A 25,946-nucleotide genomic window follows, 5' to 3' on the forward strand; every position below is an offset into this window, starting at 1 on the left:
TATTAAACGTGTTCTTGTTTTTTTTTTTTTTGCATTTTTTTCAGTTTATCTTTCCAACTCCTTTTTCTCCTCATCACCCTTCTCCCAATAGAACCTTCCACCTTTTTTTCTGACTCAGAGTTCATACCTCTCTCTTATTTTTCCTCTGTTTCTAATATTGCAAACATGTTTCCATCTCTGTTATGTTTCTTTTTCATTATTAGTTTCTGGACTTTATCTAGTGCATCTATTTCTATATCTTAAAACTCAGTAAACGTGAAACCAGACCCAAACACACACCAAAAAAAAAAATAACAACAAAGGCTTCCAATGGCAATGAAGACTGGAAAGTGAAAAACTTTAGCGTATAAAAAGCTTTATTCAATGCTTTCATCTCAACAAGACTTTCTCAGAAAAACAATGAAACTATTAAAACCAATTAAACAATGTAAACTTGATGTCAATTAAAAAATCAACAATTTAAAAACACATACTTTAATTCATGTGGACCCAAGCATTTCATATACACATCAAATACTAAATAAAATTATTAAAAAACAATGTAAATTAATGACCCAGCTTATTCAAACTTTTTAAACTATTAATGTTCTGTATTTCAAAAAACATTTAATATTAATGGCTTCATTTAATCCAGGTTTTTTATCTGCTCCTAGCTTAACCTGCCATAATGTTTCTTTCTGCTCCAAATAATTTTTAAACCCCCCCCCCACGGATTAGAATTAACCACTTCTAATATAGAAAATAATTTTTTTTTGTATTTGTCACATTCCTCAGTGTGTTTGTATAGGACATTGTTAACATCTTTTTTCTTTATACTGTAGTTATGCTCTCTCATACATTCCATCAAGGTATGTGTAGTCATCCTTACGTAAAATGCTTCACATCCACTGCATAACCCAATGTATACTCCCTTAGTTTTGCATGTTAGGTAACCCGGCACCTTAAAGGTACATTACATATGGTCCCTCTGATATATATCTACAGAAACTACATTGACCACATTTAAACATCCCTACTTTTTGACTGAACATTGATTTACCCCTGTCAATGGAACTCTTTCAAGCACTTTCTTGAGACTATTGTTATTTCTGTAGATAAAACTAGGTTTACTTCCCAAGACATTAATTAAATCTGTACTTCCTTCAAGAATTTTCCAATTTTTCTGGATAATCTCTCTTATACCATCACTGTCTGCAGTTATATCTAAATTACAAATTGCCTGTTTGTTTGCCACTCTCATTTTGTTACTAGTGAAGGGGACTTTTAGTATAGGAGGGTATAAGGTCTCCCTCTTTTCCCAAATATTCTGTTGAAGGACCTCAAGATACCCTTGGTCATACCCCCTGTCTAAAAACATAGAGGCAATCCTGTCAAATTCTCTTTGTAGTTCTAATAAAGAAGTTGTCATATGGCAAGCTCGAATGTATTGTCCTTTTGGGATATTCTTTTTAATAAAAGAAGGATGATTTCTCTTGTAATGTAAATATCCATTAGTAAAGGTTGCCTTTCTATAAATCTTACTGTCAAACAGCTTAGTGGTTTATTTACATTCTATACATACATCCAAAAAGTTAACTTTGTTCCCACTGTCACTTTTAACAAATTGCAGAAACCCTGACTTAATATTTAAGTCTCCCAAAAACTGTTCACCTGTGCCTTGGTCCCCCTCTATAACAAAGATCAAGTCGTCCACAAATCTGGCATAAATAAATATGGTACATGTTTGTTTCATTTCTGAGAGTATAGTAGACTCCCAAAAAGTCATAAGAGTGCTTGCATATGCTGATGCAGCAGAGGAACCCATCACTATCCCCTTAAGTTGTTTATAAAATTGCCTATTGAATATAAAGAAATTGTGTTCCAGTACAATCTCCAATAAACTACATACAAAATTGCTTTCATTGTATTCAAAATTAGCATGTTTTGTAAGAAATTCTCTAACAGTGTCTACCCTTTGCTGGTGAGGAATGCATGTAAACAATGGCACCACATCAATAGTCAGGATAATGTGCTTACTCTTGATAAAAGAAAACCTGGCTTAAATGAAGCCATTAATATTAAATGTTTTTTGAAATACAGAAAATTAATAATTAAAAAAGTTTGAATCAACTGGTTCGTTAAGTTACGTTGTTTTTTAATAATTGTATTTAGTATTTGATATGTATATGAAATGCTTGGGTCCACATGAATTAAAGTACGTGTTTTTAAATTGTTGATTTTTTTTAATTGACATCAAGTTTGCATTGGTTAGTTGGTTTTAATAGCTTTTCTGAAACATATTTAAGCAATACTTTCAGTAGTTTCATTGTTTTTCAGAGGAAGTCTTGTTGAGACAAAAGAGTTGAATAAAGCTTTTTATATGCTAAAGTTTTTCACTTTCCAGTCTTCACTGACCACTGGAAGCCTTTGTTGTTAGTTTTTATTTCTATATCTTACCTTGTAATTCCTCACACCTACACCCACCAACTACCTCTATCCTCCAACTATTATCTTCCATCATTACTCTGTGAAAATTTGTTCTTCAACTTTATTTTCCTTACTTTGTCTTTCTTCAATAATTAGTGAACAGTCAAACCAAAAATAATCAACCAGCCCCACCTCATCCTCTCAGTATTCTCTCCCATCCTTCCTTGTATAAAAACATTGTTCCTTCTCTTTATTTTCCTTAATTTATCTTTCTTCATTAATTACTGGACAATCAAACCAAAAAGGCTCAATACTTTCGTGCTTCTGGAACGTCCAAACTCACAGCACTGCCCACACCTTTTATTTGTATGATCCTGGATTAAACGTGCTACTCAAAGAAAAAAAACATGCTTTTCATTGCTCCCAGTACTTAACATTCCCTTTCTTCCATTTATTAAAATCACATTAGGTACATGCTGCAACTTATTTTCTGTTTTTAAAGTTACATAAACTTCCCATCTGAAGCCCATACCTGTCATCCACAATTTTTTCCAGTATCAAGCACATCTAGACAAAATATTAGAAAAAAATCTAATCTTCTGTCTCAGTCATTCTAAACTGTAATAACAGTTTTCTTTTTAATTGCACATTTAAATTTTGATAAACATAGTCCTTCCAAGCAGAAATGTTACTTCTCCTTTCAAACTCATCATCAATTTTATATTCTAATGTCTCAAAAGTTATTTTCATGTGCTACTTGTAGTGCTTACAGAAAGCTGTGGTGGTATTGTTTGCCTGTATTTATTGTCCCATCAATTATCATATTTATTTTGTCTTCTTTGGTCTATCTGATAGGCAGTTAAGTTACTTCCAAAATGCTCTTCAATTTCCAAATTATGTTACTTGGTCTTTCTTCAGAGATTTCAATTTGGCTCTTTTGGTTAGCTTTTTACACTCATCTTACAGTAAGAATTGCAGTCTACAGCACTGTTAGGATTGTTGATCCATTTTTTTGTTTGTATTAGTCTTTTCAAGATATTAGAAAGTGTTTTTTTTCCAGAGCTGTCAATATCAGTGGTGTAGTCTCAATACTCCTATCAGCAATCGTATTCCTAAACTTACTCTTATATTACTTAAAATGTATCTGCCCATACAGATCCCTCTAAATTAAAAAGTATTCTAAGTCTTCATCTTTTTAGCTTTTTTTTTTAAATGTCATTTTCACTTTAACTACCAGCTCTCCGAACACCTAATGGTCGACCCGTAAATAGTGAAAGCTGAAAACCGCGAACGGCTACTTATGCAAATTTTTTCAGAGGGAAAAAATTTGCTTGGCCATCATTAGGAATTTGCCCTTTTCTTCAATGTAGAGTGATCTCGGAGTTGGTATATTTAGTTGGGGGGGGGGGTTGGGGGCAAATCCCCCCCACTTTATTAGGGTTGGAAAGTTTATTTGTCTGTTCGCAGACCAAAAGAAGTTTTTCTCTGTGAAAAAATTTGTGAAAGTGGCCATTCGCGGTTTTCAGCTTTCGCTGTTTATGGGTCGACCTTTAGGTGTTTGAAGAGCTGATACATTGAGGTTATAATATACACCCGGGTAAAACATGTATTTCTATTCTGCATTGACTGCTTCTGAAGTACATTACCTGCTTTCTATTTTAAAATGGATACTCAGTTATAGATATGCCCAACTAGGAAAGGGGTTAGGTATGCTGACACTGCTTTTGTGTGAAGGGACTTGAACAGTTTCCAAAGAAATTTCCTTTAGTACAATTTCTTTAATATAGCAAATCTGGAATCTGAAATTGTTATCTCTGAATCAGACGTACTTAACCAAGAGAATTTTTTCCCTGTGAAAAAATTTGCGTAAGTGGCCATTCACGGTTTTCAGCTTTCGCTGTTTATGGGTCGACCTTTAAGTGTTCGAAGAGCTGATGCTTTGAGGTTATAATATAGACCCGGGTAAAACATGTATTTCTATTCTGCATTGACTGCTTCTGAAGTACATTACCTGCTTTCTATTTTAAAATGGATACTCAATTATAGATATGCCCAACTAGGAAAGGGGGTAGGTATGCTGACACTGCTTTTGTGTGAAGGGACTTGAACAGTTTCCAAAGAAATTTCCTTTAGTACAATTTCTTTAATATAGCAAATCTGAAATATGAAATTGTTATCTCTGAATCAGACGTACTTAACCAACTATTTTTCACAGCAGTCTTCTGTTACTAATGCTCATTAAAAGCGCAAGACTGGGTTAAAGAAAGGTACTGATAACATTTTATATATATATGGATCTACCTGACATGGTCGACAGTTCATATGGTCGACAGTTTATTTGGTCGACAGTTCATTTGAACGACAAGCATTTTAGGTGGGGGGGCTTCGCCCCCAACACCCCCCAATGTGGGGGGCTGTGCCCCCCACCCCCCCCCCTAACTATATATATCAACTCCAGGGTTGCACAACATTGGGGAAGGGGGCAAATCTGCTTGTCGACCAAATGAACTGTCGACCAAATGAGTGTCGATTATATGAACTGTCGACCATGTCAGGTAGATCCATATATATATATATATATATATATATAGTCTGTACTATTTCCAAGATATAAAAAGTTTTGTGGAAATAATTAAAAAAATATACTTTTGCAGTTTTTGCATAATATACAACACTAATGTACAGACTAAGTGAAAATGTACAGATTATTACCACTGTAGATAATATTTTTGCTGTGTGCATCTTTTTAATAACATTTACTGTACACAATATATGTGCATTTGATAGGTGTATGTTTTTTTAACTTCCTTTTTCATAAAATGCTCAGGAATCTAAGGATGCATATAAGTTGCTAGTGCTATGACATTCCAAAGGTGCCAAGTGTACATACGTTAACTGCTGCTGCACTGTTAAAAGTTTATGATCTGGGGCTAGTAAACATGTGCTGCTTTCACTTGATATGTATAAAAGTAGTGAAACATATCAGTCTAGTCTATACAACAGTCATTGGATGTGACATGGTGAAAATTTGAAAATCCCAGAGAATGAAATTACTAGTGTGGAAGACGGGCTTAAAGAAATAAATTGGTATAGTCAGGACAATCAACAGGGAACTGCCTTGAGCCAGCCTCTCAAGTCCTGGAGGCAATGCCAGGGATGGCAATGAAGAGGAGGCAGTGAGGCCTGATATGAGGATGATATTAGGTGGCTCAAAAGGAGTTCTTTGTTTAGAGCTCCTTTTCATCTAAGGGCAATCATGTATGTATCTCTCCATTAAATGAGTTTTTCAGCTTCACTTGGATTATCAGTGCACAACAGACAGACCTTAACTCAGTAATGAAAAAAAAAAAAAAAAAAAAAAGAAAGAGCCTTATAAGGCAAGTTTGTATGTTGGAAAAGAAAGTAACAGAAAATGAATTACTGAGGGAACTCAGAATTACTCTGTTAAGAGTTTCAGGAAATTTAACCAATGATTGCCAAGTGTTAGGAACATTTTAAAAGATTAACTGTGGTAAGAACTGAAAATCTGTAGTGAAGCACAATATAAACAGACAGTGGCTGAAGGAGTAACTATCAGAGCAGAAAACTGAGACTATGAGCTGTTAATGAGCTACTTCCTGTGGTACAAGGTTTGATTTCCTCAGCCTTCAGTGAGTAAGTCACTTAAACAGTGTATTGAGGCAACTGAAAACCCGGGCTAGACTACTGACTGATCTACCTATGAACAGGTATTACTGGGAAACTTTATGTTCACACTGGACCAACAAATGTAACAATACCACTTATCTATTACTAATTCTTGAATTAAATTTGACTTATGTGTCATGCCACACATAAAACTATCCAGGTTTGCCAACATGTATATACTGTATGTTAAAAGAATATGAAAGTACAATGACTGTGTGAAATAAAGCCCAAACATATATAGATTTTTCACACAAGATTTGGAAGATTTGTCATAATTTATGGGTCTAGTAAGGAATTACAAAGAAATTGCAATCAAAACTTGAACCAGTTATCAGTATACCAGAAAACTGAATTATCATTTTAACATTTTAAGTGGGAGACTGTCAACTCTTGCTTCCCTGCTACTTGTTATATATAATAAGCTCCAAAGTTGCCAGTACTCAAAGAAAGAGCAAATATTTTTTTTTTTTTGCTTACTTGCTTTTTCAAAAAAAGTGGTTATTTTTCTTTCTAGTTTTTGTGACAATAAAACAGAAAAACAGCATTTCTGAAACATTTTGCTCAGATTTCTCTAGTCTAGTCTCATGTTTTGGAGAAAGGGAGGCATCTATTAATCTACAATTAAGGCTCATAGGAGTTTTTTGTGCCAGTTACAAATACTACTGAAAGGGCAGAATCACATTTTAAGTGTGGTGCATAGGGTTTGGTGGATAATTCCTGGTACTACAGAAAGGATAAATACAGTTAGGATATGCAGAACAGTCAGAAACAAAAGTTTAGGATGTGGACTATAATGTTTCATTTGCCTGCTTTTAATGTTGTGAAACTACAAAGTAAGTGTAATGGTCTTTGCAAGCTATCCAACACATATAAAAATGCATAATCTTTTAAACAGCCTGTCCAAAAAAATGCAAGCTACTTAAACAAAAATCATGCTTTCTAGCATTTTTGCAACATTCATTTACTTGTTAACAAAATTCAGGACTACAGTACAATGTAACATGTAACATGAAATAAATGATGATCTTATTCTCAACAACATAAACAATATTAAATAGGGTTGCCACCTTTTCAAATGCCCAAAGTGGGACATTTTTGGTACAAACGTCAGATTTTGCAGGGCAAAACATACCCACGGCCAGTACAAAGGACATAACTTCACTTTTTGGCCTAAATAAAAGCTTGAACTTATAGCATTTTAGTTGCTTATTCTGTTTCTTATCGCATTTAGATGTTTTAGATGCAGAATAACTGTTTTATGCAACTATTACATAAAATATATGAAATATGTTTGTCCTAAAATCTCAGGACATTTGCCATTTATTTATTTCTTTGCAGGACACAACTGCCCAAAGAGGGACTGTCCGTCGCAAAGTGGGACAGGTGGTAACCCTAATATTAAAATGAATTAATATCAATATAAAATTAACATTTATTTTAACACTATAAGATTGCTTAACTCAAACCTTGCATCCATCGCTGATTAGATACTGCACAACTTTGCAGTGACCTCCATCAGCAGCCCAGTGCATTGGTGTAGAACCACCAAAGTCTGTGGTGTTCCATGACACTCCATATTTTCTGAGATGTTTTATAATATCCAAGTGACCAGCAAAACAGGCCAACATTAAACTGCAACACACAAAAAAATTCATTTATTTTCCCGTAATAAGCACACGCACTGTGTTCAGACAGGATAAAAAACAGACATTCTTTAAACGGATACAAGAAAATGTATGAACAGCTAAAAATTAATGCCAACTTTTTAAGTTAAACTACATAGATACATGGATGCCTTACATTTCAGCATAAAAGCTATTATACATAGTCTGACACCTTTGTGCAACAGAAATTTTACTGCTGGTGCCACTAGTCAAAGCAATGCACATACATTCATACAGAGAAACTGCAAGAGAAGCAGCTAGTAACCTATTTAGCAATTCTTCCTTGTAAAGTAATATACAGCATCACTGTACTCTTTTTCTTTTCATTTCTTTTCATTGCAATGGTGTTTTGCTACATTAAGGAAAGAAATGACACAGATAACACAGCTAACACAAATGCTTAACCTTTATGGTAAAGCTTCTTTTTCTCACCAACACTTATTTACTAGTAATCACTTCAGGATATTTTGAAATCTCATTCCCAATCTGGAACTCTTAATCTTAATCTTCTGAAAGTAAAAAAAGAATGTATGCACTCATCATAATGTTCCAAGTGAGTTGTTCATCTCGCCTTCATTCTTACAGATGGGTTCGGAGCCGATCTTTGGCTCTGAGTCAGCCTACTACAAAGCTCGAGGTCTTCAGACAACTCGAGGCCAAGTCCCTATCCCATGATGCACCTAGACTTACCTCAGATCTAGTTTGCTGCTGCAATAGATCGGAGGTTTCCAAGCACAGCTTGGGCCAGTATTGCTTTTTTCTTAAAAAAACTTTCTAAAATTGTTTACTCCAGTTATAGTTAGTGATAGTTTCTCATAGCTTTCATAGTTATATCTTTTGATAGGTATTTAGTATTATATTCTCTCCTTTTTGGCCTTCATTTTTTATAGGCCTTTAATAATCCCTTCCCTTCTTGGTGTAATATAGCACTGTAGTTTAAATAGGATTGTTAAACTTTAGACAGCTTCACATCTAACAACTAGGAGACAGTGCTTTTGACAACCAAATTACATAGATGGTGAAATATTAAACAGTAACAAATAATTCTTCACATCAGCTTTCCTAGCATAATAAACAAAAGACAGGAAAGAAAATGATAAATACTAAGTTAAAAGGATGCCAACCGGAAGCAGAAAACAATACACAAAATGAGCTCTGAAAAAGTCTGATCCTGCAAACCTGTGTTTAATTCCCCTAACCCCACTACAATATCTACATAAATACTCTGTGTGATTTTTTAGCAAAGCTGCTTATCCATACCAAAAGCCTGATGGATAAATTTAGGCCACTAAATGCTGACAACCTTCAAATGATAAATAGGAATAGACCCAGCAATACACATGCAAGTAAAAAAGAAATTATGTGCCTACCATAACATTCAATCTGTGTTGTCCATTTTTATTTTTCCTAAACAACTGGGTTCGGATCTGAAACTCAGATCTGACTTGGACACTTTTTACAGCTCATGGATCACAGATAGCTCTCGAGCTCCTCTCCTACCCATAATGGATTAATCCCCTACCATACCTCAGATCTTGTTTGCTGACTTTAGTGAATAAAGAAAATTTATCTATGCCGGTACCTGGAGGCTCAAACAAAGGAATATTTGTTCCTTTAGCATTTCTGATCCTTCCAGAAGTTAAAATGATAGAGGAGTTGAAGGGAGGGAAGTTGAGGAAGAATGAAAATGGACAACACAGATGGAATGTTATGGTACGTACATAACTTCTTTATCTGATATTGTCACTTTTATTCACAGACCCCAGCTACCTCAATCCTGGGAGAACTCTAAGGAAGTATGTTCCTGAGCATCGCTGAGCCAATGGTTGCTCTTCCCCTAGAGACCAGATCTAATTTGTAATGAGCAATAAAGGTACGAGGGTTAGCTCAAGTTGCAGCTGTACAAATATCATCCAAGGAAGATCGGGACAGAAATACTGAAGAAGTTGCCATAGACCTTGTTAAATGAGCTTTTAGAGATTTTAGCAAAGACAAAACTAATCTGTTGTACACAAAGGAAATACAATCTGTTAACTATTTCATTAAGGTCATTTTAGTAACTGCATTACTCAGTTTTGAGTCTGAAAAGGAGACAAATAATTGATCTGATTTCCTGAAAGCTTTTGTCCTCTGGAACAAACTTCCAATTCAGGTGAAGCAGAGCTCATCTGGAATAAACTTCCAATTCAGGTGAAGCAGATCCCCTCAGTGACCCTATTTAAGCATAATTTGGATGACTGGATGGGAACCGCAAATTCACCCAGGGAGTTTCACCTATGTCCCTCTTGGACAGGGGCAGTAGTTGTTGACTTAGTTCCACTTAACACCTTGATATTCTTGGGAACAGGGGTTGTACTTGGCTAAACTTGTAAGGACCCTAGGGCCATTACCATAGTAAACTCCTATAGATCCCATGAAGATACAAACTTAACTGTTTGTGGACATCTAACAGGTCCAACATGTACTCTCCTTTATTTTAAAATTTTGGAAAAAAGACTGGGAGGTTGATAGTTTGATTAATACTGGATTCTGACACCACCTTAGGAAGGAAGGATGGGTTGGTTGGTTGTTAAGGATACTCTATCCTTATGAAAAATCAGATAAGGAGGCTTAGAAGATACGGCTTGAATTTCTGAGACCCTTCTAGCATAGGTAAAGACCACTAAAAAGACAGTTTTCTAGGTTTCAAATTTTAATTCACACTTGGCCGATGGTTCAAAGGGAGATTGGGTCAAGGATTGTAGCACTAAACTCAAATCCCACGGGGGAAGTGGAATCTTTAAAAGGAAGTCTGAGAAGAAAGGTACCTCTTAAAAAAGCCTTACAATGTTTGGAAGAAGCTAAGGATGAATTATTGATTTCTATGTGAAAATTAAAAATGGCAGCTAGCTGTACCTTAACATTTGAGGAACTAGCTCCCTCTTTAAAAACTGTAGCAATGAACTCAAGAACTTTTGGAATTGGTGCAAAAACGGGGTCAATATCTTTTTTTCTGTGCCCAAAAAGCAAACCTTTTCCATTTGCTTTTGCAAAGTTTTCTAGTGGAAGATTTGTGGGATGAAAAGAGAATGTGATGGACAGGAGAAGAAAGTTTAGTCTATCTAGCTATCAGCAGAATTGGAGAAACCATGTAGTCAACTTTAGGCCTAGAATGTCTGGGTAAACCAAGTCTGTCAGGTGAGACAAGTGGTCTGGAGTTGGATTCAGAATACAAGGTTGGCAAAGGAGATGAGGCCAAAGAAAGGAAAACCAAATCTGACAAGGCCAATAAGGTGCAATGAGGATGACTGCGCTCATCAATCATGATGCTTTCTGAAGAAATTTGGGGATTAGCAGTACTGGGGGAAAGGTGTAGAGGAGACCGGGTGCTAATCGTGGAGAACAGCATCTCTCTCAGTGACTCCCCTGGTGGGTGGGGGGGGGGGGTCAAGGCAAAGAACCTGTTGCACTTGTTGATGACGTGAAATGCAAAAATTTAGTAGCAAGGTTGGCCATATTGATGGAAAATCTTTTCTGCCATTTTCATGTAGAGAGACCACATGTGAGCCATTAGAATAGACCTGCTCAGCTTGTCTGCTATCACACTGGATTTCCCCAGGATGTGCATTGCTATCTGAAATCAATTGGATGAGATCACCCATTGCCACACTCTCAATGTTTCTCAACAAAGGGGGTAAGATTTGGTTCCTCTTTGCTTGCTGATGTACCAGACTACTGACACATTGTGCATCTGAACTGCAATGGTCCCAGAGGGGAGAATGTCTTGGAAGGCCTGTAATGCTAGGAGGACAGCTCTCATTTCTAGGACATGGATATGCATATTGGCCTCTTTGAGAGACCATGTGCCTTGGACTGTCTTTCCCAAGAAGTTCCCCCACCCAATTTGTGAAGCGTCCGTGTTCACTATGGCCTTGGACTGAGGAAGCGTGAAGGGACAACTTTGAAGAACATATCCATAAAAGCAAAAACCACTGAGTAAACATGCAAAACAATAAAAGTACAAAAACACTTTGTTTATTCCAAGATTGCAAGTTAAAAACTTTCACACACAGAGTGGCTTCTTCAAGCAAATATAAATAGAACAAGTGCAACCACTATTTAAATACAATGTGGAATGGTTACATGATATATGCTAGTCATGTGACACATTTAAATACAATGTGAGATTGTCACATGATGTATAAATGCTAGCCATGTGACACATTTAAAATTAAATAAAATAAAGTTCAATAAAATACAACATTTAATATTTAAATATGTAAACAAATAAAACATACTAAAATCAAAAGGTTGAATTTATATTTGCATAATCATTTCATACTTTCATATGTATGTCATTAAGAAGTGGTTTCAAAGATACGTTTCTATTCAGACCTGCAGACGTGGTTTCAAGCATAAAATCCAATAAAATTCATCTAATTCAGTATTATGAGAAATGTTACCACCATGCAAAGATTCATAAACAACATGCAAAACACAAAATTTTAAATCATGCTCTGGCCCTCCATCAGCTTTGTGTTTATACAGCGCATTAGTTAATATCTGTCTCTTAATCTCAGAGATATGATTACTAATACACTGTTTCAATTTTTGATTAGTCTTACTTACACAGTATGCATCACAGAGTACACACAAAGCCAGATATACTAAATCCCTAGTACTCCGTGTCGCTCTTAGCTCAAAATTCTTGACCATTCACTGGATGAACAAACACTCTATCACTATAGATATACTTGCAACAGACACAGTTTCCAGACTCAAAGGTACCTTTCTTAGTGGTTGTGACCAGGGTACGAATGCATGGTTGCTCTTTGTAACAAAGTAACTGTTTCAGATTAACATTCCTCTTATATCCAAACTGTGGTCTATCTGAAATTACTGTTCTTAACTTAGGCACATCCTGCAAAATAAGCCAGTATTTATTTATAAATTGTCTAACAGTGTTGGTATTTTTATGATACGTTAACCTACATCTCACTGTCCTCTTTGGTTTAGAAACCAAGGGAATGCTTCTATCAGTAACTGTCTCAACAGAGAAAGTGGATCTGACAGAAGTGGAACGTCACTGCCTGATTTCATTGGTAATGTTATTTACTACTTGGGTGTAATATCCCTTCATTTTAAATCATTAGTCATTCTTCTTAGCTGATTACTCATCAGGTAGTCAGATGTGTTTAATCAAGCTATTCACATCATTTGATTACTGACTATGTTATTAAATATAAACTGAGGGTGCATGTTACTTCTATGTAAATAGGAGTTCCATTTCACAGGTTTTCTGTAGAGTGTAGTAGCGAGTGTGCCATTAGTATTCTTATATATAGTGACATCAAGGAAATTGATGTGACTAAAGGCTACATTTTTCTTAAACTTTAAAAAGATGAATGTGTTTGAAATAAACTGAAAAAAATTCAAACTGTTTTGTACTACCACTCCGTATGAGAAACGGATCATCTACAAACCGTCGATAAAATAAAACCTTACTATTAAATGGATTTTCAGTTGCTAAGATGACTCTCCTCTCCCAAATATACATAATGATGTTTGCATAAGTGTTAGCAATGGGTGTACCCATCACTACACCTTTCATCTGTTTGTATATTTTCTTCTGAAAGTGAAACACATTATTTGTGAGGATATGCATTAGCAGTTGGCACAGTGTACTTAAGTAAGCCTGCGTGTATTCTGTGAAACCTAACAAGAATTATTTCTCTGATTGAACCCCAGTTTCTTTTGGTATTACGGTAAAAATGGAATCAACAACTAGGGTTGGAAAGTAGCAAGCAGTAGTCCTATGATATTGTGACCAACGGTGTAACTGCTGAAAAAACTGAGTTGTGTCTTTAATGATAGTACCTGTTTTCTCAATCCCCACATTAAGATGAGTCCCTAAAAACTTTGAGATTGGTTCAGTGGCACAACCATTAGCTGAGGCTATAGGTCTAAAAGGAGGGTTAGTCAGGGATTTGTGTGTATTTTTGGTATACCATATATGAATGGAGTCTTAGGAAATTCAGTAAAAACACAGTCAAACAGGTCCCTATTGATCTTCGTTTCATTCAAAAAACTATGTAAAAATTCATGCACTTTAGTAATCAGTTTAGTATAAACAAATTTAGAAATACATTCATAACCTTGGCTAGATAACATTTTGTTCATATTCTCAGTATAATACACCATATCAAGTACCACAATTTCCCCACCCTTGTCAGCACCCTTAATAGTAATGTCTGGATTATTAAAGGGTGTTTTAATAGCATCGTATTCCTTAGGTGAAAGGTTATAAAAAACATTCTATTTCTGTTTGAAAAAAGTCTCATATATCTCACGCTCAACAGCACGTTCAAAAGCAAGAAGTTATGTACTCACCATAACGTTCGATGTATGTAGTCCATCTCGCCTCACATTCTTACCCGTGGGTTCGGAGCTGAACCTCGGCTCCAACTCGGCCATACTCTAGCTCAAAGTCTTTCAACTGGCTGGGCTAAGTGGTATCCCATGCTGCACTGCTCCCTTTCCCCAGATCTTGTTTGCTGCAAGCTCAATCACTCACCTTCCATACACACAACACATAGAGAAGGAAAATCATCCCAATAATAAAAGCAGTACTGAAACCAGAACTAACCTCTAGGCCCTCCAGGAGGGGGTAGGCAGGAGGGTAAGTAAGAATGTGAGATGAGATGGACTAGATACATCGAACGTTATGGTGAGTACATAACTTCTTGATGTTATGAAGTCCAATCTCACCTACATTCTTACCCGTGGGACAGCGTTCCCAGCACTTGAACCCTGGGAGGCTCAGTGGAAAATACTCCTGAGCACTGTGGAACCAAAGGAAGATCTACCTCTGGATATCAAATCTAATGTGTAGTGAGTAATAAAGGTGTGAGGAGATGCCCATGTAGCCGCAGCACAAATATCATCCATAGACATCCTGGCCTGAAATGCTGTAGAGGTAGACATCGATCGGGTAGAATGAGCCTTCGCTCTAAATGGTAACTCCTTACCACCTGAGGCATAAATGAAGGAAATACGACTAGAGATCCATCTAGACAAGGTCACTTTGGAAACAGGAGACCCAATCCTATTGTCTGAAAATGAGGCAAATAGCTGATCCAATTTTCTAAGATCCTTCGTTCTATGCAAATAAAAACGCAACTGTCTATGAACATCCAGCTGGTGAAATTTAAATTCTGCCTTATTAGAAAACTCTGGAAAAAATACGGGCAGTTCAATGGATTGGTTGAGATTAATAACCGAAGCCACCTTCGGCATAAAAGAAGGGATTGGTCTGAGGGAAACCCTGTCCTTGTGAAATATCAAGTAAGGTGGTCTGATTGACAAAGCTTGGAGCTCAGAGACACGTCTAGCTGAAGTGATGGCTACCAAAAAGATTGTCTTCCAAGTCAAATATTTCAATTCACAAGTAGCTGCAAGCTCAAAGGGGAACAACGTGAGACATTGTAGCACAAAATTTAGATCCCAAGGCATAACCGGGTCAAAGACTGGAGGGCGAAGCATTATAGTGCCCTTCAAGAATGCCTTACAAAGTCTATGCGCTATTAGACTGGGTTCATTAGCAACATGAAAAGTGGAAATAGCTGCCAACTGGACTTTAAAGATTGCGGCTGCTGATCCCTGATTGAAAAGCATGGAGAGAAATTCCAGAACTGAAGAAATTGGAGCTGTATAAGGATCAATTTGTCTTGCATGAGCCCAGATGGAGAATCTTTTCCATTTACTGGAATAGATCTTTCTGGTCAAAGGCTTATGGGAAGAAGATAGAATATGAACCACTTCTGGAGAAAAATGATGAAGCCTGACTAGTGATGGAACTGGAGTAGCCAGGCTGTCAACCAGAGGGTCTGAAGAGAGGGATGGAACTGCCCTGACATATGAGTCAGTAGATCTGGCTGTGGGTCCAGAATCCAGGGGTCGTCCATGAGATAGGGATGGAGAAAGGGGAACCAAATTTGATGAGGCCAGTGTGGAGAAATCAGAATCATTCTGCTTCCCAAGGATTGCTCTTTCTGAATAACCTTTGTCAGCAGAGGAACAGACAGGAAGGCATAAAGTAGACCGGAGGGCCAATTGTGAACTAGAGTGTCCCTGGGTGACTCCCCCTGACAGGGGATAAGCGTGAAGTAGCTGCTGCACTTGGTATTGAGCGGACTGGTAAATAGGTCGCAGCAAGGCTAACCCCATCTGCAGAAAATCTGCTCCGCAACCTGACTGTTCAGGGACCACTCTTGAGGCATCAGAATAGCTCTGCTCAATCTGTCGGCAATCACGTTGGACTTCCCCGGAATGTGCACTGCTACAAGAAAACGTTGGGAAGACACTGCCCACTGCAGTGGCCTCTCTGCAACGGGGGTATGACTTGGTTCCTCCCTGTTTGCTCAGATACCATACCACCGACATATTGTCTGAGTGGATCGCAATTGTCCCGAGAGGAAGAAAGCTCTGAAGTGCTTGCAGTGCTAGTAGCACTGCTCTCATCTCCAAGATACTGACATGTATATGTATCTCGTGTTCCTGCCATGTGCTTTGGACCATCCAGCTGAGATAATACCCCCCCCCAATCTGGGAGGCATCCGTGGTCACTGTGGCAACAGGAGGGGGTGGGACGAAGGGCTTTCCCGCATTGAGGTTGCTGGTGTGAAGCCACCAGCGTAGATCTTGCTTTCACTTGTCTGTAATCATAAGATGAGAAAGCAGAAGATGGTGTAGAGATCACTGTGCGAAGAGCAGCCACTAAAGGAGCCTCATGTGTAGTCTCACAAGAGGAACCAGCATAATTGTTGCAGCCATCATCCCTAACAATTTGAGAACCGTTTCTGCCTTCACTTTTTTCATATACCTGTTGTTGCAAACCCTGAATCCTTTCTTGTGGTAAAAACGTCCTCATGAGCACGGTGTCTAACCCAGCACCTATAAAGGTGACACGATGCGAGGACAGCAAGGCAGACGTTTCCCAGGTTAGAGTGATACCTAATTGTCGACACAGCTTGATAGTGGCATCTCTGGTCTGTAGTAGCAAATGCCTGGTGGTGGCAGAAAGGAGCCAGTCATCCAGGTATGGAAATACTTGGAATCCCTGATGTCTCAAGTGAGCCGTCACCACTGCCATACATTTGGTGAATACCCTGGGGGCTGTGGAGAGACCAAAGGGCAGGGCACGAAATTGAAAATGACTAACTCCCAGCCGGAAGCGTAGATGACTTCTGGATGACCTGTCCATCTTTATATGGTAGTAAGCATCCTTGAAGTCGATGGAGCACATCCACACTTCTTTTCCCAACAATGGGAGAATAGATTGCAATGTGGCCATTCGGAACTTGGACTTCTTCACGTGGAGGTTCAAGTGGCTGAGATCCAAGATGGGTCTCAGGTCCCCTGTTCTTTTCGGCACCAAAAAGAATCTGGAGTAAGTCCCTAATCCAATCTGGTCTGAGGGGACATGCTGGATGGCTCTTTTTTCTAGCAGCTTTAAAACTTCTGAAGCTGTGGTATCCATTTGATTGGGTGGAACATCTGGGATTATTTTGATCGGTGGGGGAGGAAAAGAGAAGGGAATGTGATATCCTCCAGTAACTATTTTTAATACCCACTGGTCCTGGGTGATGTGTTGCCAGGCTTCTGGGTATAGTGAAATGCAACCCCCCGACTGGCTCCAGAGATGCACAGTCGGGCTTCCCATCAGGAGCGCTGGTAGGGAGAACCACAAAAGGAGTCGTGGTCTCCCTGGTTACGCGGGCCTCCTCTACCTCTAGGGTGACATCTACCTGAGTTACCACCCCCTCCCCTGTCTCTGGAAGGGGGAATCACTTTCTGCGTCATGAAAAAACCTCTGAGATTTCTTGAACCACATTTTCGCACTCTTCTGGCCCTTGGGATAAGGTCTAGAAGGCATGGAAAAACAGACTCCCACGGCAGACAGAGTTTTTCCCTTTTGCTCACACCTAGTGAGAGTGTCCTTCACCTTGGTTCTAAACAATGATGAACCATCAAACCGGGCATTGGTGAATATAGACTTGAAGGCCTCCGCGAAATTACAGAGGTGCATCCAGGAGTGCTTCCTGAGAGAAACTCCAGAACTCGCTGCCCTACTCTATCCTTCGGCTGCGTAAGAGATCAGCCTCATGGAGGAGCTAGCAATAGAATTTAGGGTAGACATCTGAGCATTGACTTTCTGAGCCACTGCATCAGAAACGTTACCCTGCAGAGAATCTCCAAGCTCTTTCAGGAGATCTCTTTGGAGCCATGTAAAATGTGACAAATAATTCAGTGACCGCAGAGTAAAGGCCGCTGAAGAAAACATATGCTTCCCATATCGGTCCATGATCCTAGACTCCTTGTTAGGGGAATGGATGGTAGATGAAGTCTCAGCCAGTTCCTTCTTGGTGGCCGCTGCCACCACCATGGCATCTACTAGAACGCCCTTCGTGAGAAACTCTTTGTCACTGGGGGTGGACAGGAATTTGTTGGGTCTCCTTTGGACTGGTTCCACAGTGTCAGGGGTTTCCCACACCCTTCGACAAACCAGATCCAGCAGTTTGAAGGGAGGAGAAACCTAGGAGGTGGAGGGTTGAGCCCCAAAGGCCTTCAGGAACACAGACTCCTCCTCGAAGGGGGATTTAGAGGGCCAGTCGCCTCTCTGCTTCAAGATCTCTAGGGTATCAGTGAAAGAGATATCCTCAGAGGATGACTTGGGTGACCCCTCTGATTCCTCAAGGTCGATGTCCGACGTTAGAGACTCTTCCTGGGAGTCGATGTGCTTCCTCTTGCTTGTTCGTTTTCTGGGTGACTCCTCAGGCAAAAACTCTGGGGGGCCCTCAGCAAGTTGGGGACCACTCATGGAGGTATCTTGAGGCCTTGGGTCTCCGCTGTCCAAGGACAGGGGGCAATCAGAGACTGATACCGGAGCTGGAGGGGGTACAGTGTCAGTGCTGTATAATGCAGCTGAAGACCTGGCCAGCATGCTCCACATGACCTCGAAAGCTGGTCCCCCCAGCTCTGAAGATTGACCAACCGTGGATGCTCTTGGAGCAGAAGGGACAAGGTCTGAAGCCGAAGCAAGGGTCAGGCTCACCTGAGCCAAAGCACCAAGAGGGAGGCTAGGAGCCGAAGAGCGTCCCGAGACTCCCCTGTTGGGTCCAACCGAGGAAACATGAGTCCTGGACCCCCTGGACGGAGCCAATGGGGTCAGAGCTGAGATCAGAGCCGAGAAGCCAAGATGGGCTACTGGAGCTGACCTAGAAGCATCAGATGGCACTGACAACTCTGGCTCCGAAGGCTGAGATTTGCTCAGAGGAGGATCTATCTATGGATGGGTGACAGGCTCCGGGGCCAACTGGGCTGGAGCCAAAAGCAATTTAGCCAGCACCGGTGATTGGAGCAGTCTCTGCACCACTCTATCCACATCCACATCAGAAAGAGTCCTGGAGGACCTAGAGGATAAGGTAGGAGATCTACACCTCCTCTTAGAAGGAGACCTGCGAGGAGGAGAGACTGGTCTAAAAACTGGAGACCGGCTCCAAACTAGTATCTCCGTCACTGGCTTTGAGAGGCTGGGAGCCGATGTAGGTTCTGTCGATTCACCAACTTCCTTCGGCACCGAAGAAAGTGGAGCCGAGGATGTCACAGTAGACTTAGTAACTTTCTCCGGAAGCTCCGACAAGACTGACGGAGCCGGAGAGCGTTTTTTTGCTTTGGAGGTTTTGTCTCTTTTAGAGGGAGAGGACTTAGCACTAGAAGACCTCTCCAGATCTTCCTCGAAGGAGGGTTTCAGTAATCCTTTCAGAATTAGTTTGTTCTTCCTTTCTTGAAGAACATAAGGGCTGAATGTGTGACAGAACGCACAAGATTCCTGAAGGTGGATAGCCCCCAAACAATAAATGCACACAGAGTGCCCATCAGTAATCGACATCTTATATCCACATTTACTACATTTCTTGGAAGCCCGAAGGCTTGTGTTCTTTTGTATCCTTGGACATGATCTGTAGGACACTAGACACAACACAACTGACAAACCCAACACCAGCAACAAAGCACTGGAACTAGACACTAAATAAACTGCAGACACCACACAAGGACCTCTAAATCAAACAGCCTGGACAGGAAACAAGGGAAGGAATAGGTCCTCTAACTTAAATGGCCCTAGCCCGGAGGGATAGGGTACTGAAAAAAAAAAAAACAAATACAGAAGGGTAACAGATAATAAATGGAGGGAGGACTAGGTCCTCTAACTGAAACGGGCCTAGCCCGTTGAGAGATAGCTAACAGGATACCAAGACAAAGGCCATGAAAGGCCACACAAAAAAGCTTCCACAAACCAAAAACATACACACCTAGCTATGAAAATAGCTTTTGGAGCAACAAATTTGTCAAAGAAGAAGAAATGTTATACTTTGCCGCAGCCAAGAGCGAGACCATGTCTGAGCTTTGCGAGCGGCAAACGAGATCTGGGGAAAGGGAGCAGTGCAGCATGGGATACCTCTTAGCCCAGCCAATTGAAAGACTTCGAGGTAGAGTATGGCCGAGTCGGAGCCGAGGTTCTGCTCCAAATCCACAGGTAAGAATGTAGGCGAGATTGGACTATATAACATCCTGAATTATACTGTTGTTAACTGGTACAAAGGTGCTGGAGCATTTAAGAATGCAATCAGCATTAATGTGCTTATCTGTAGAACCAAAGAGTACCTTCAAGTTAAGTGTTCATACAAAATATTTAAATTCAGACAATGTTTAAGAAATATCAACAGTGCATGCAGGTATAAAAGTTAAACCTTTCCTTAAAATAGATAATGTAGATCAATGTGTGTGTGCATGTATCTTTAAGAAGCTATCCACAGACTTGCACAAGTGTATAAATACTGAGCACGTGTGAGCCTGACTGCCATTCTGTAGTAAGCTGTTGAAATGTATGCATGTAAGATCTGTCTGTTAACCAGTTTGTTTATATTTTATGATGCTGCTATCCATCCTGATGTGCTTCTATGTAATAAGGCATCTAAACGAAATACCCTGCCTGCTTGTCATCTATATTAGAGAGGGATGAATGACACGTCTAAAAGGACATGGGTGTCAGAACGGCATGTCTAAAGGGACATGATGTTAGAAGAAGAATGGCCAAAATGATCTGCTGCCAGAAAGAGTTCCAGTTTCTTCCACTTAAGTCCAGGAGGCTCCCGGTTGGCATTGGAGGAATACATAGGAGTGGATCATCCCAACTGCACGTATAATTCACAAAACAGGTCAGAAACTAATTTCAGATATTAAAACTTGCTCAAAACTATTTCTTATTCATAAAATATGAAACAAGGCATACAGAACATTTTAAATCATATTTGAATAAATCGATATGTCCGATATTGATAAAAATATTCAAATTACTACGGAAAATGTTTGAAATAATGTCTGAATTGCATAAAACAAATAAAATAAGAGTAAACGACCACATTTTCGCTAAGCATGTACTTTTCATATTAATTAAAGATATCTGAGTTATCAAAAGTATATGGTGTTCGCATGTTTGTGCAGTATTACAGTAAAGTTATTTTGCAAAATATAGCCATTACAGAGCATATTTCCCAAAGAAAAGTACTTCAAAGAGTTTATTGTGCATTTTAATGTTTATACATAATTACAAGGGCCATATTTTCAGTGTGTGCATACTTTTTGGGCATGGCTGATGGATTTCAAAAACCGTTGCGCAGTGGCACTTTTAGGTGTGGAAATGTTCTATTTGTTTTCATATTGTGAAGAACTTTCCTGCTATTAATTCTGTAATTTTTTTTCCAAATGGATGGTATACTTGCAATACAGAAGGAATTGTGTATATTTTGAAATGTACATGTAACAAGTTTTATGTAGGTGAAAGTAAACGGAAATTTAAAGTACATCTTCAAGAACATATAAAGGACATTAAAAAAGTTAACTGTGATAGTCCTTTAGCCATGCATTTTAAAGAATTTCATGCAAGTAATTTTAAACTGTTGCAAGGTTGTGTTTTAGAACAAGTAGGGTCTATTTTTTTAGACCCTGTAGCAGTAAAAGAAAAATTGTTGTATAAAGGAGCACTTTTTACTTTGAAATTTGATACCTTGGTTCCCAAAGGTTTAAACACAGAACATAACTGGAAGTATTTGATTTAATTAATTGTTTAATTGACTGAGCGAGTATATATGGGGAGAGGGAAGTTGAATTGTATTTGTACTTCATGAAGGCTTAACAGCCGAGGCGCTAGAGTATGCCAAAAGAGAATAAACTGTTTTGCTTGAAGACTGTGCTTTCCTTTTGTGGTTCCATTCCATTTTGTTTGGACTTGTAGTGGCTGTTTAGTGCTTTCATGTTACTCTTCTGGGTGAAGCTATGACTTCTTATTTTATGTGATCAAGAAGCATGTCCAGTCATTATTAGGGCTCAGAGACAGTTTGAAAATGGGACTGCTTTCATTTAATTAGGAAGTCCGTCAAGTTAGCTTAAAAGACCACTACTCTAATTTTTTTTACCTATTCTGATCTTTTCAAAGACAAACTAGGGAAGCTTCTAGTTGTGTACTCCATGAAGTTAGACCCAGATGTCAGTCCAGTTATCAGGCCAGCCCAGAAGGTTCTAATAGCCATGCAGGACAGAGTTAAAGCCAAGCTAGATAAAAAGGTACAATAAGGTGTGATTTGTCCAGTTGCAGAACCAAATGAATGGGTATCTTCCATGGTGGTAGCTCAGAAAAAAACCCAGATGACATCAGAATATGTATTGATCCACCAGATTTGAACAAAGCACTAAAATTACCTCATCATCCAATACGCATAGTCAAAGATGTTGTAAATCTGATGCCAAATGCCACTTTTTTTTGTGTCTTAGATGCAAAGAGTTCATTTTGGCAAATTCAGCTTGACAAGAAATCCACATTGCTCACTACATTCAGTACTTTGGAAGGTACTGATTTTTGAGAATGCCATCTGGAATAAATTCTGCAAGTGAAGTCTTTCAACATGCAATGAAACAACTTTTTTCTGGGTATCCTTCTGCTATTATAGTAGACGACATACTAGCAGGAAGTAACGGTGAAGGTGAGCATGACGGAAACCTCAGAAAAGTTGTGGAATGAGCACGTCAGGAGAATCTTAAGCTCAATCCACGGAAATGCAAATTCAGGCTACAACAGGTTACTTATGTTGGTCATTTATTTACCAGTTCAGGCCTAAGACCAGACCCTTCAAAGCAAACAGCCATTCTCGAGATGCCAGGTCCAGACAATTTTCAAGCCCTACAATGTTTTCTTGGCATGGTTATCTATCTAGGCAAGTTCATTCCAGACTTGAGCCAACTTTCAGCACTGCTTAGACAGCTGACATTTAAAGATGTATCCTGGTCTTGGTTAGAGCAACACCAAATAACATTTGATGTCCTGAAACAAAGAATTGCTATTCCACCAACTCTCAGATACTATGATGTTCATAAGCCAGTTACTCTTTTACGTGATGCTTCGAAATTTGGTCTCGGTGCAGTCATTCTACAAGAGAGTCAACCTGTTGCTTATGCATCAAGAACTGTTACCCAAACTGCAGTATGCTCAGATAAAGAGCTTTTGGCAGTTGTGTTTGCATGTTCTAAGTTCCATGATTATGTTTGTGGTAGACCTATCCAGATCGAAACAGACCACCAATTCCTAGCCACTATCTTAAGAAAACTTTTGCATTCAGCTCCAGCCAGATTGCAACGCATGATGCTGAGATTGCAAAAGTATAATTTCACTCTTGTCTACAAGAAAGGCAAACTTCTTTGTCTTGCTGATACATTATCCAGATCACCCAGAAAGACCACAGAATAGCACAGGAATGAGAACCTTGATTTTGAAGTCATGGAAGTGGGAAATTTTTCATCCATACATTGATGAGTTGAGAGATAACACAGCCACAGATCCAGTTTTACAAAGGTGCAACCACTTTATCAATCAAGGATGGCTGTTAAAGCAATCTAGTTTACCTCAAGAAGTGCAACCTTATTTTCCATACAGAAATGAGATTTTGTCTGACAATGGTATCATTATGAAAGGTCCAAAAGTAATTGTTCCAAAGTCTTTGCAACAAGAGTGCATTACTGTCTTGCTTAATGGTGACCCAGGAATCGGCTCTCCCAAAAGAAAGGTGAAGGGTCTAGTATTTTGGCATTCTATCTTACAAGATATTGAGAGAGTAATTTTATCTTGTTTTGTGTGTAATAGCACAAAGCCACATCAACAGAAAGAACAACTTCGGCTAAACCAGATTCCCGGACTACTGTGGACGATTCTGCTCAAAGTTAGTTTTGACAATGGCACACAGTTTGCAAGCCAACAGTTCAAAAGATTTCATGAAGAATGGGACTTTGCTCATGTCACAAGTAGCTCAGAGTATCCACAGTCAAATGGTTTGGCAGAACGTGCAGTTCAAAGTGCAAAACAGTTATTAGAGAAGTCAAAATGAGACAATAGTGATGTTTTCCTGATTCTCTTGAATCTCAGAATCATGATAAACATCTTGGTTCACCTGCCCAGAGACTTCTGTCGAGACAAACCAGAACCACATTACCAATCAGTCAATTGTTGGTTCCACGTATCGATAACAACAGGTCAGTGAAAGCCAATATGTTGAAGAAGCGTTTAACCCATCACCAGCAAACCGCTCAGCCCATTATGAGAAGAAGAAGTGGTAAGGATGCAAACGTCTAAAGGTTATGATCGGAATGGTGTCGTGAAGAATATTTGCCCAGAGCCAACACAGTACATTGTGGAATCACAATGAGCAGAGTTTAGGTGGAATCAGAAACATTTGAGACTGACGTCTGTGTCTATACCACAGCACATAGCCTGTGAGAAAGACTCTTTATCTCAGAGTTAGTTGCCTGGTGTTCCAATTCCAGAGGAAGTTCCAGAGAATATTCCCATTTCTGTGACGAATCCAGAAGTTTCTGATACGAGTTGTTCACTGAAGACTGTCCCTGTTGCTAAATTCAGTCCAGATTGTTTTGTTACGAGACAATTTCGTATCTCCAGACCATGTAGCAGGTACACAGCAACTTGGACATGAACATTGTGTTTGTTTCTAATGTCTATAATAATGCATTTCTAACTCTAATGTTGTTTTTACTAAGGGCAGTCTTTTTAAGAGGGAGGATGTAGATCAATGTGTGTGTATGTATCTTTAAGAAACTATCCAAGGGCTTGCACAAGTGTATAAACACTGAGCATGTGTGAGCCTGACTGCCATTTTGTAGTAAAGTGTTGAAATTTAAGCATGTATGCATGTAAGGTCTATCTGTTAACCAGTTTGTTTATATTTTATGATGCTGCTATCCATCCTGATGTGTTTCTATGTAATAAAACATCTAAACGAAATACCCCACCTGCTTTTTATCTATGTTAGAAAGGGACAAGTGGCAGATACTTAATTTGCACTCAAAGGACATTTAGATAAATTAAATATTAGTTCTAGATTCTTGTCTGACTTCTCATTCTCAGATGTTGTAATGTGTTGTAAGGTCTATCTGTTAACCAGTTTGTTTATATTTTATGATGCTGCTATCCATCCTGATATGTTTCTATGTAATAAAACATCTAAACGAAATACCCCACCTGCTTGTTATCTATGTTAGAAAGGGACGAGTGCCAGATACTTCATTTGCACTCAAAGGATATTTAGATAAATTAAATACTAGTTCTAGACTCTTGTCTGACTTCTCATTCTCAGATGTTGTAATGTGTTTTTCTGATGTTTGTTGGTTCGTTTCTTTTTCGATGGTTGAGATTCTGGTACTGGCAAAGGTTTCTCTGTAAAAGGAAAGTCTATGGGGTCAAGTGCTCTAACAGCATTAATATCTATGAAAGTTTGTTGCTTAGGTTCATTATAAGTTGTACTGTTATTCCATGTAGACAGTGAAGGAGGAACAGGAAATGACCTCATGCCCTTATTCACCAATCATGGTGAAATCACAGGTGGGTCTATCAGATTAGTTGTCATCAGCTGCTCAGCAATAACAGTTGAAAAAGGTTGCCAAGGTTGTGTACTGGCAGCTAGTTGAAACAATTTTAAAGATGGACAATTTCATTCACTCTTCCAAACACATTATCCCTTTTAAAATCATGTATATCCCTCCTTAGCTTCCTTTCCTTTCCTTTCTTTCTATTAGCCACTTTTCAAAAGC

The 25,946-nt window shown here is 38.9% G+C and overlaps 1 protein-coding gene across 2 annotated transcripts in view; it reads right to left on the bottom strand.

Annotated features, from left to right (window-relative positions):
* FANK1 (fibronectin type III and ankyrin repeat domains 1) overlaps positions 1–25,946 on the bottom strand; it is a 1,042,588-nt gene that overhangs the window by 153,309 nt on the left and 863,333 nt on the right. For both annotated transcript variants that reach the window (XM_044056182.1, XM_044056181.1), the window contains one exon: positions 7,560–7,725. In XM_044056182.1, the coding sequence (XP_043912117.1) occupies positions 7,560–7,725 (166 nt within the window). The remainder of the gene's footprint in view (positions 1–7,559; positions 7,726–25,946) is intronic.

This window comes from Protopterus annectens, chromosome 14.part0, assembly GCF_019279795.1.
Source record: "Protopterus annectens isolate FY-2018-M chromosome 14.part0, PAN1.0, whole genome shotgun sequence".
NCBI lineage: Eukaryota > Metazoa > Chordata > Ceratodontiformes > Protopteridae > Protopterus > Protopterus annectens.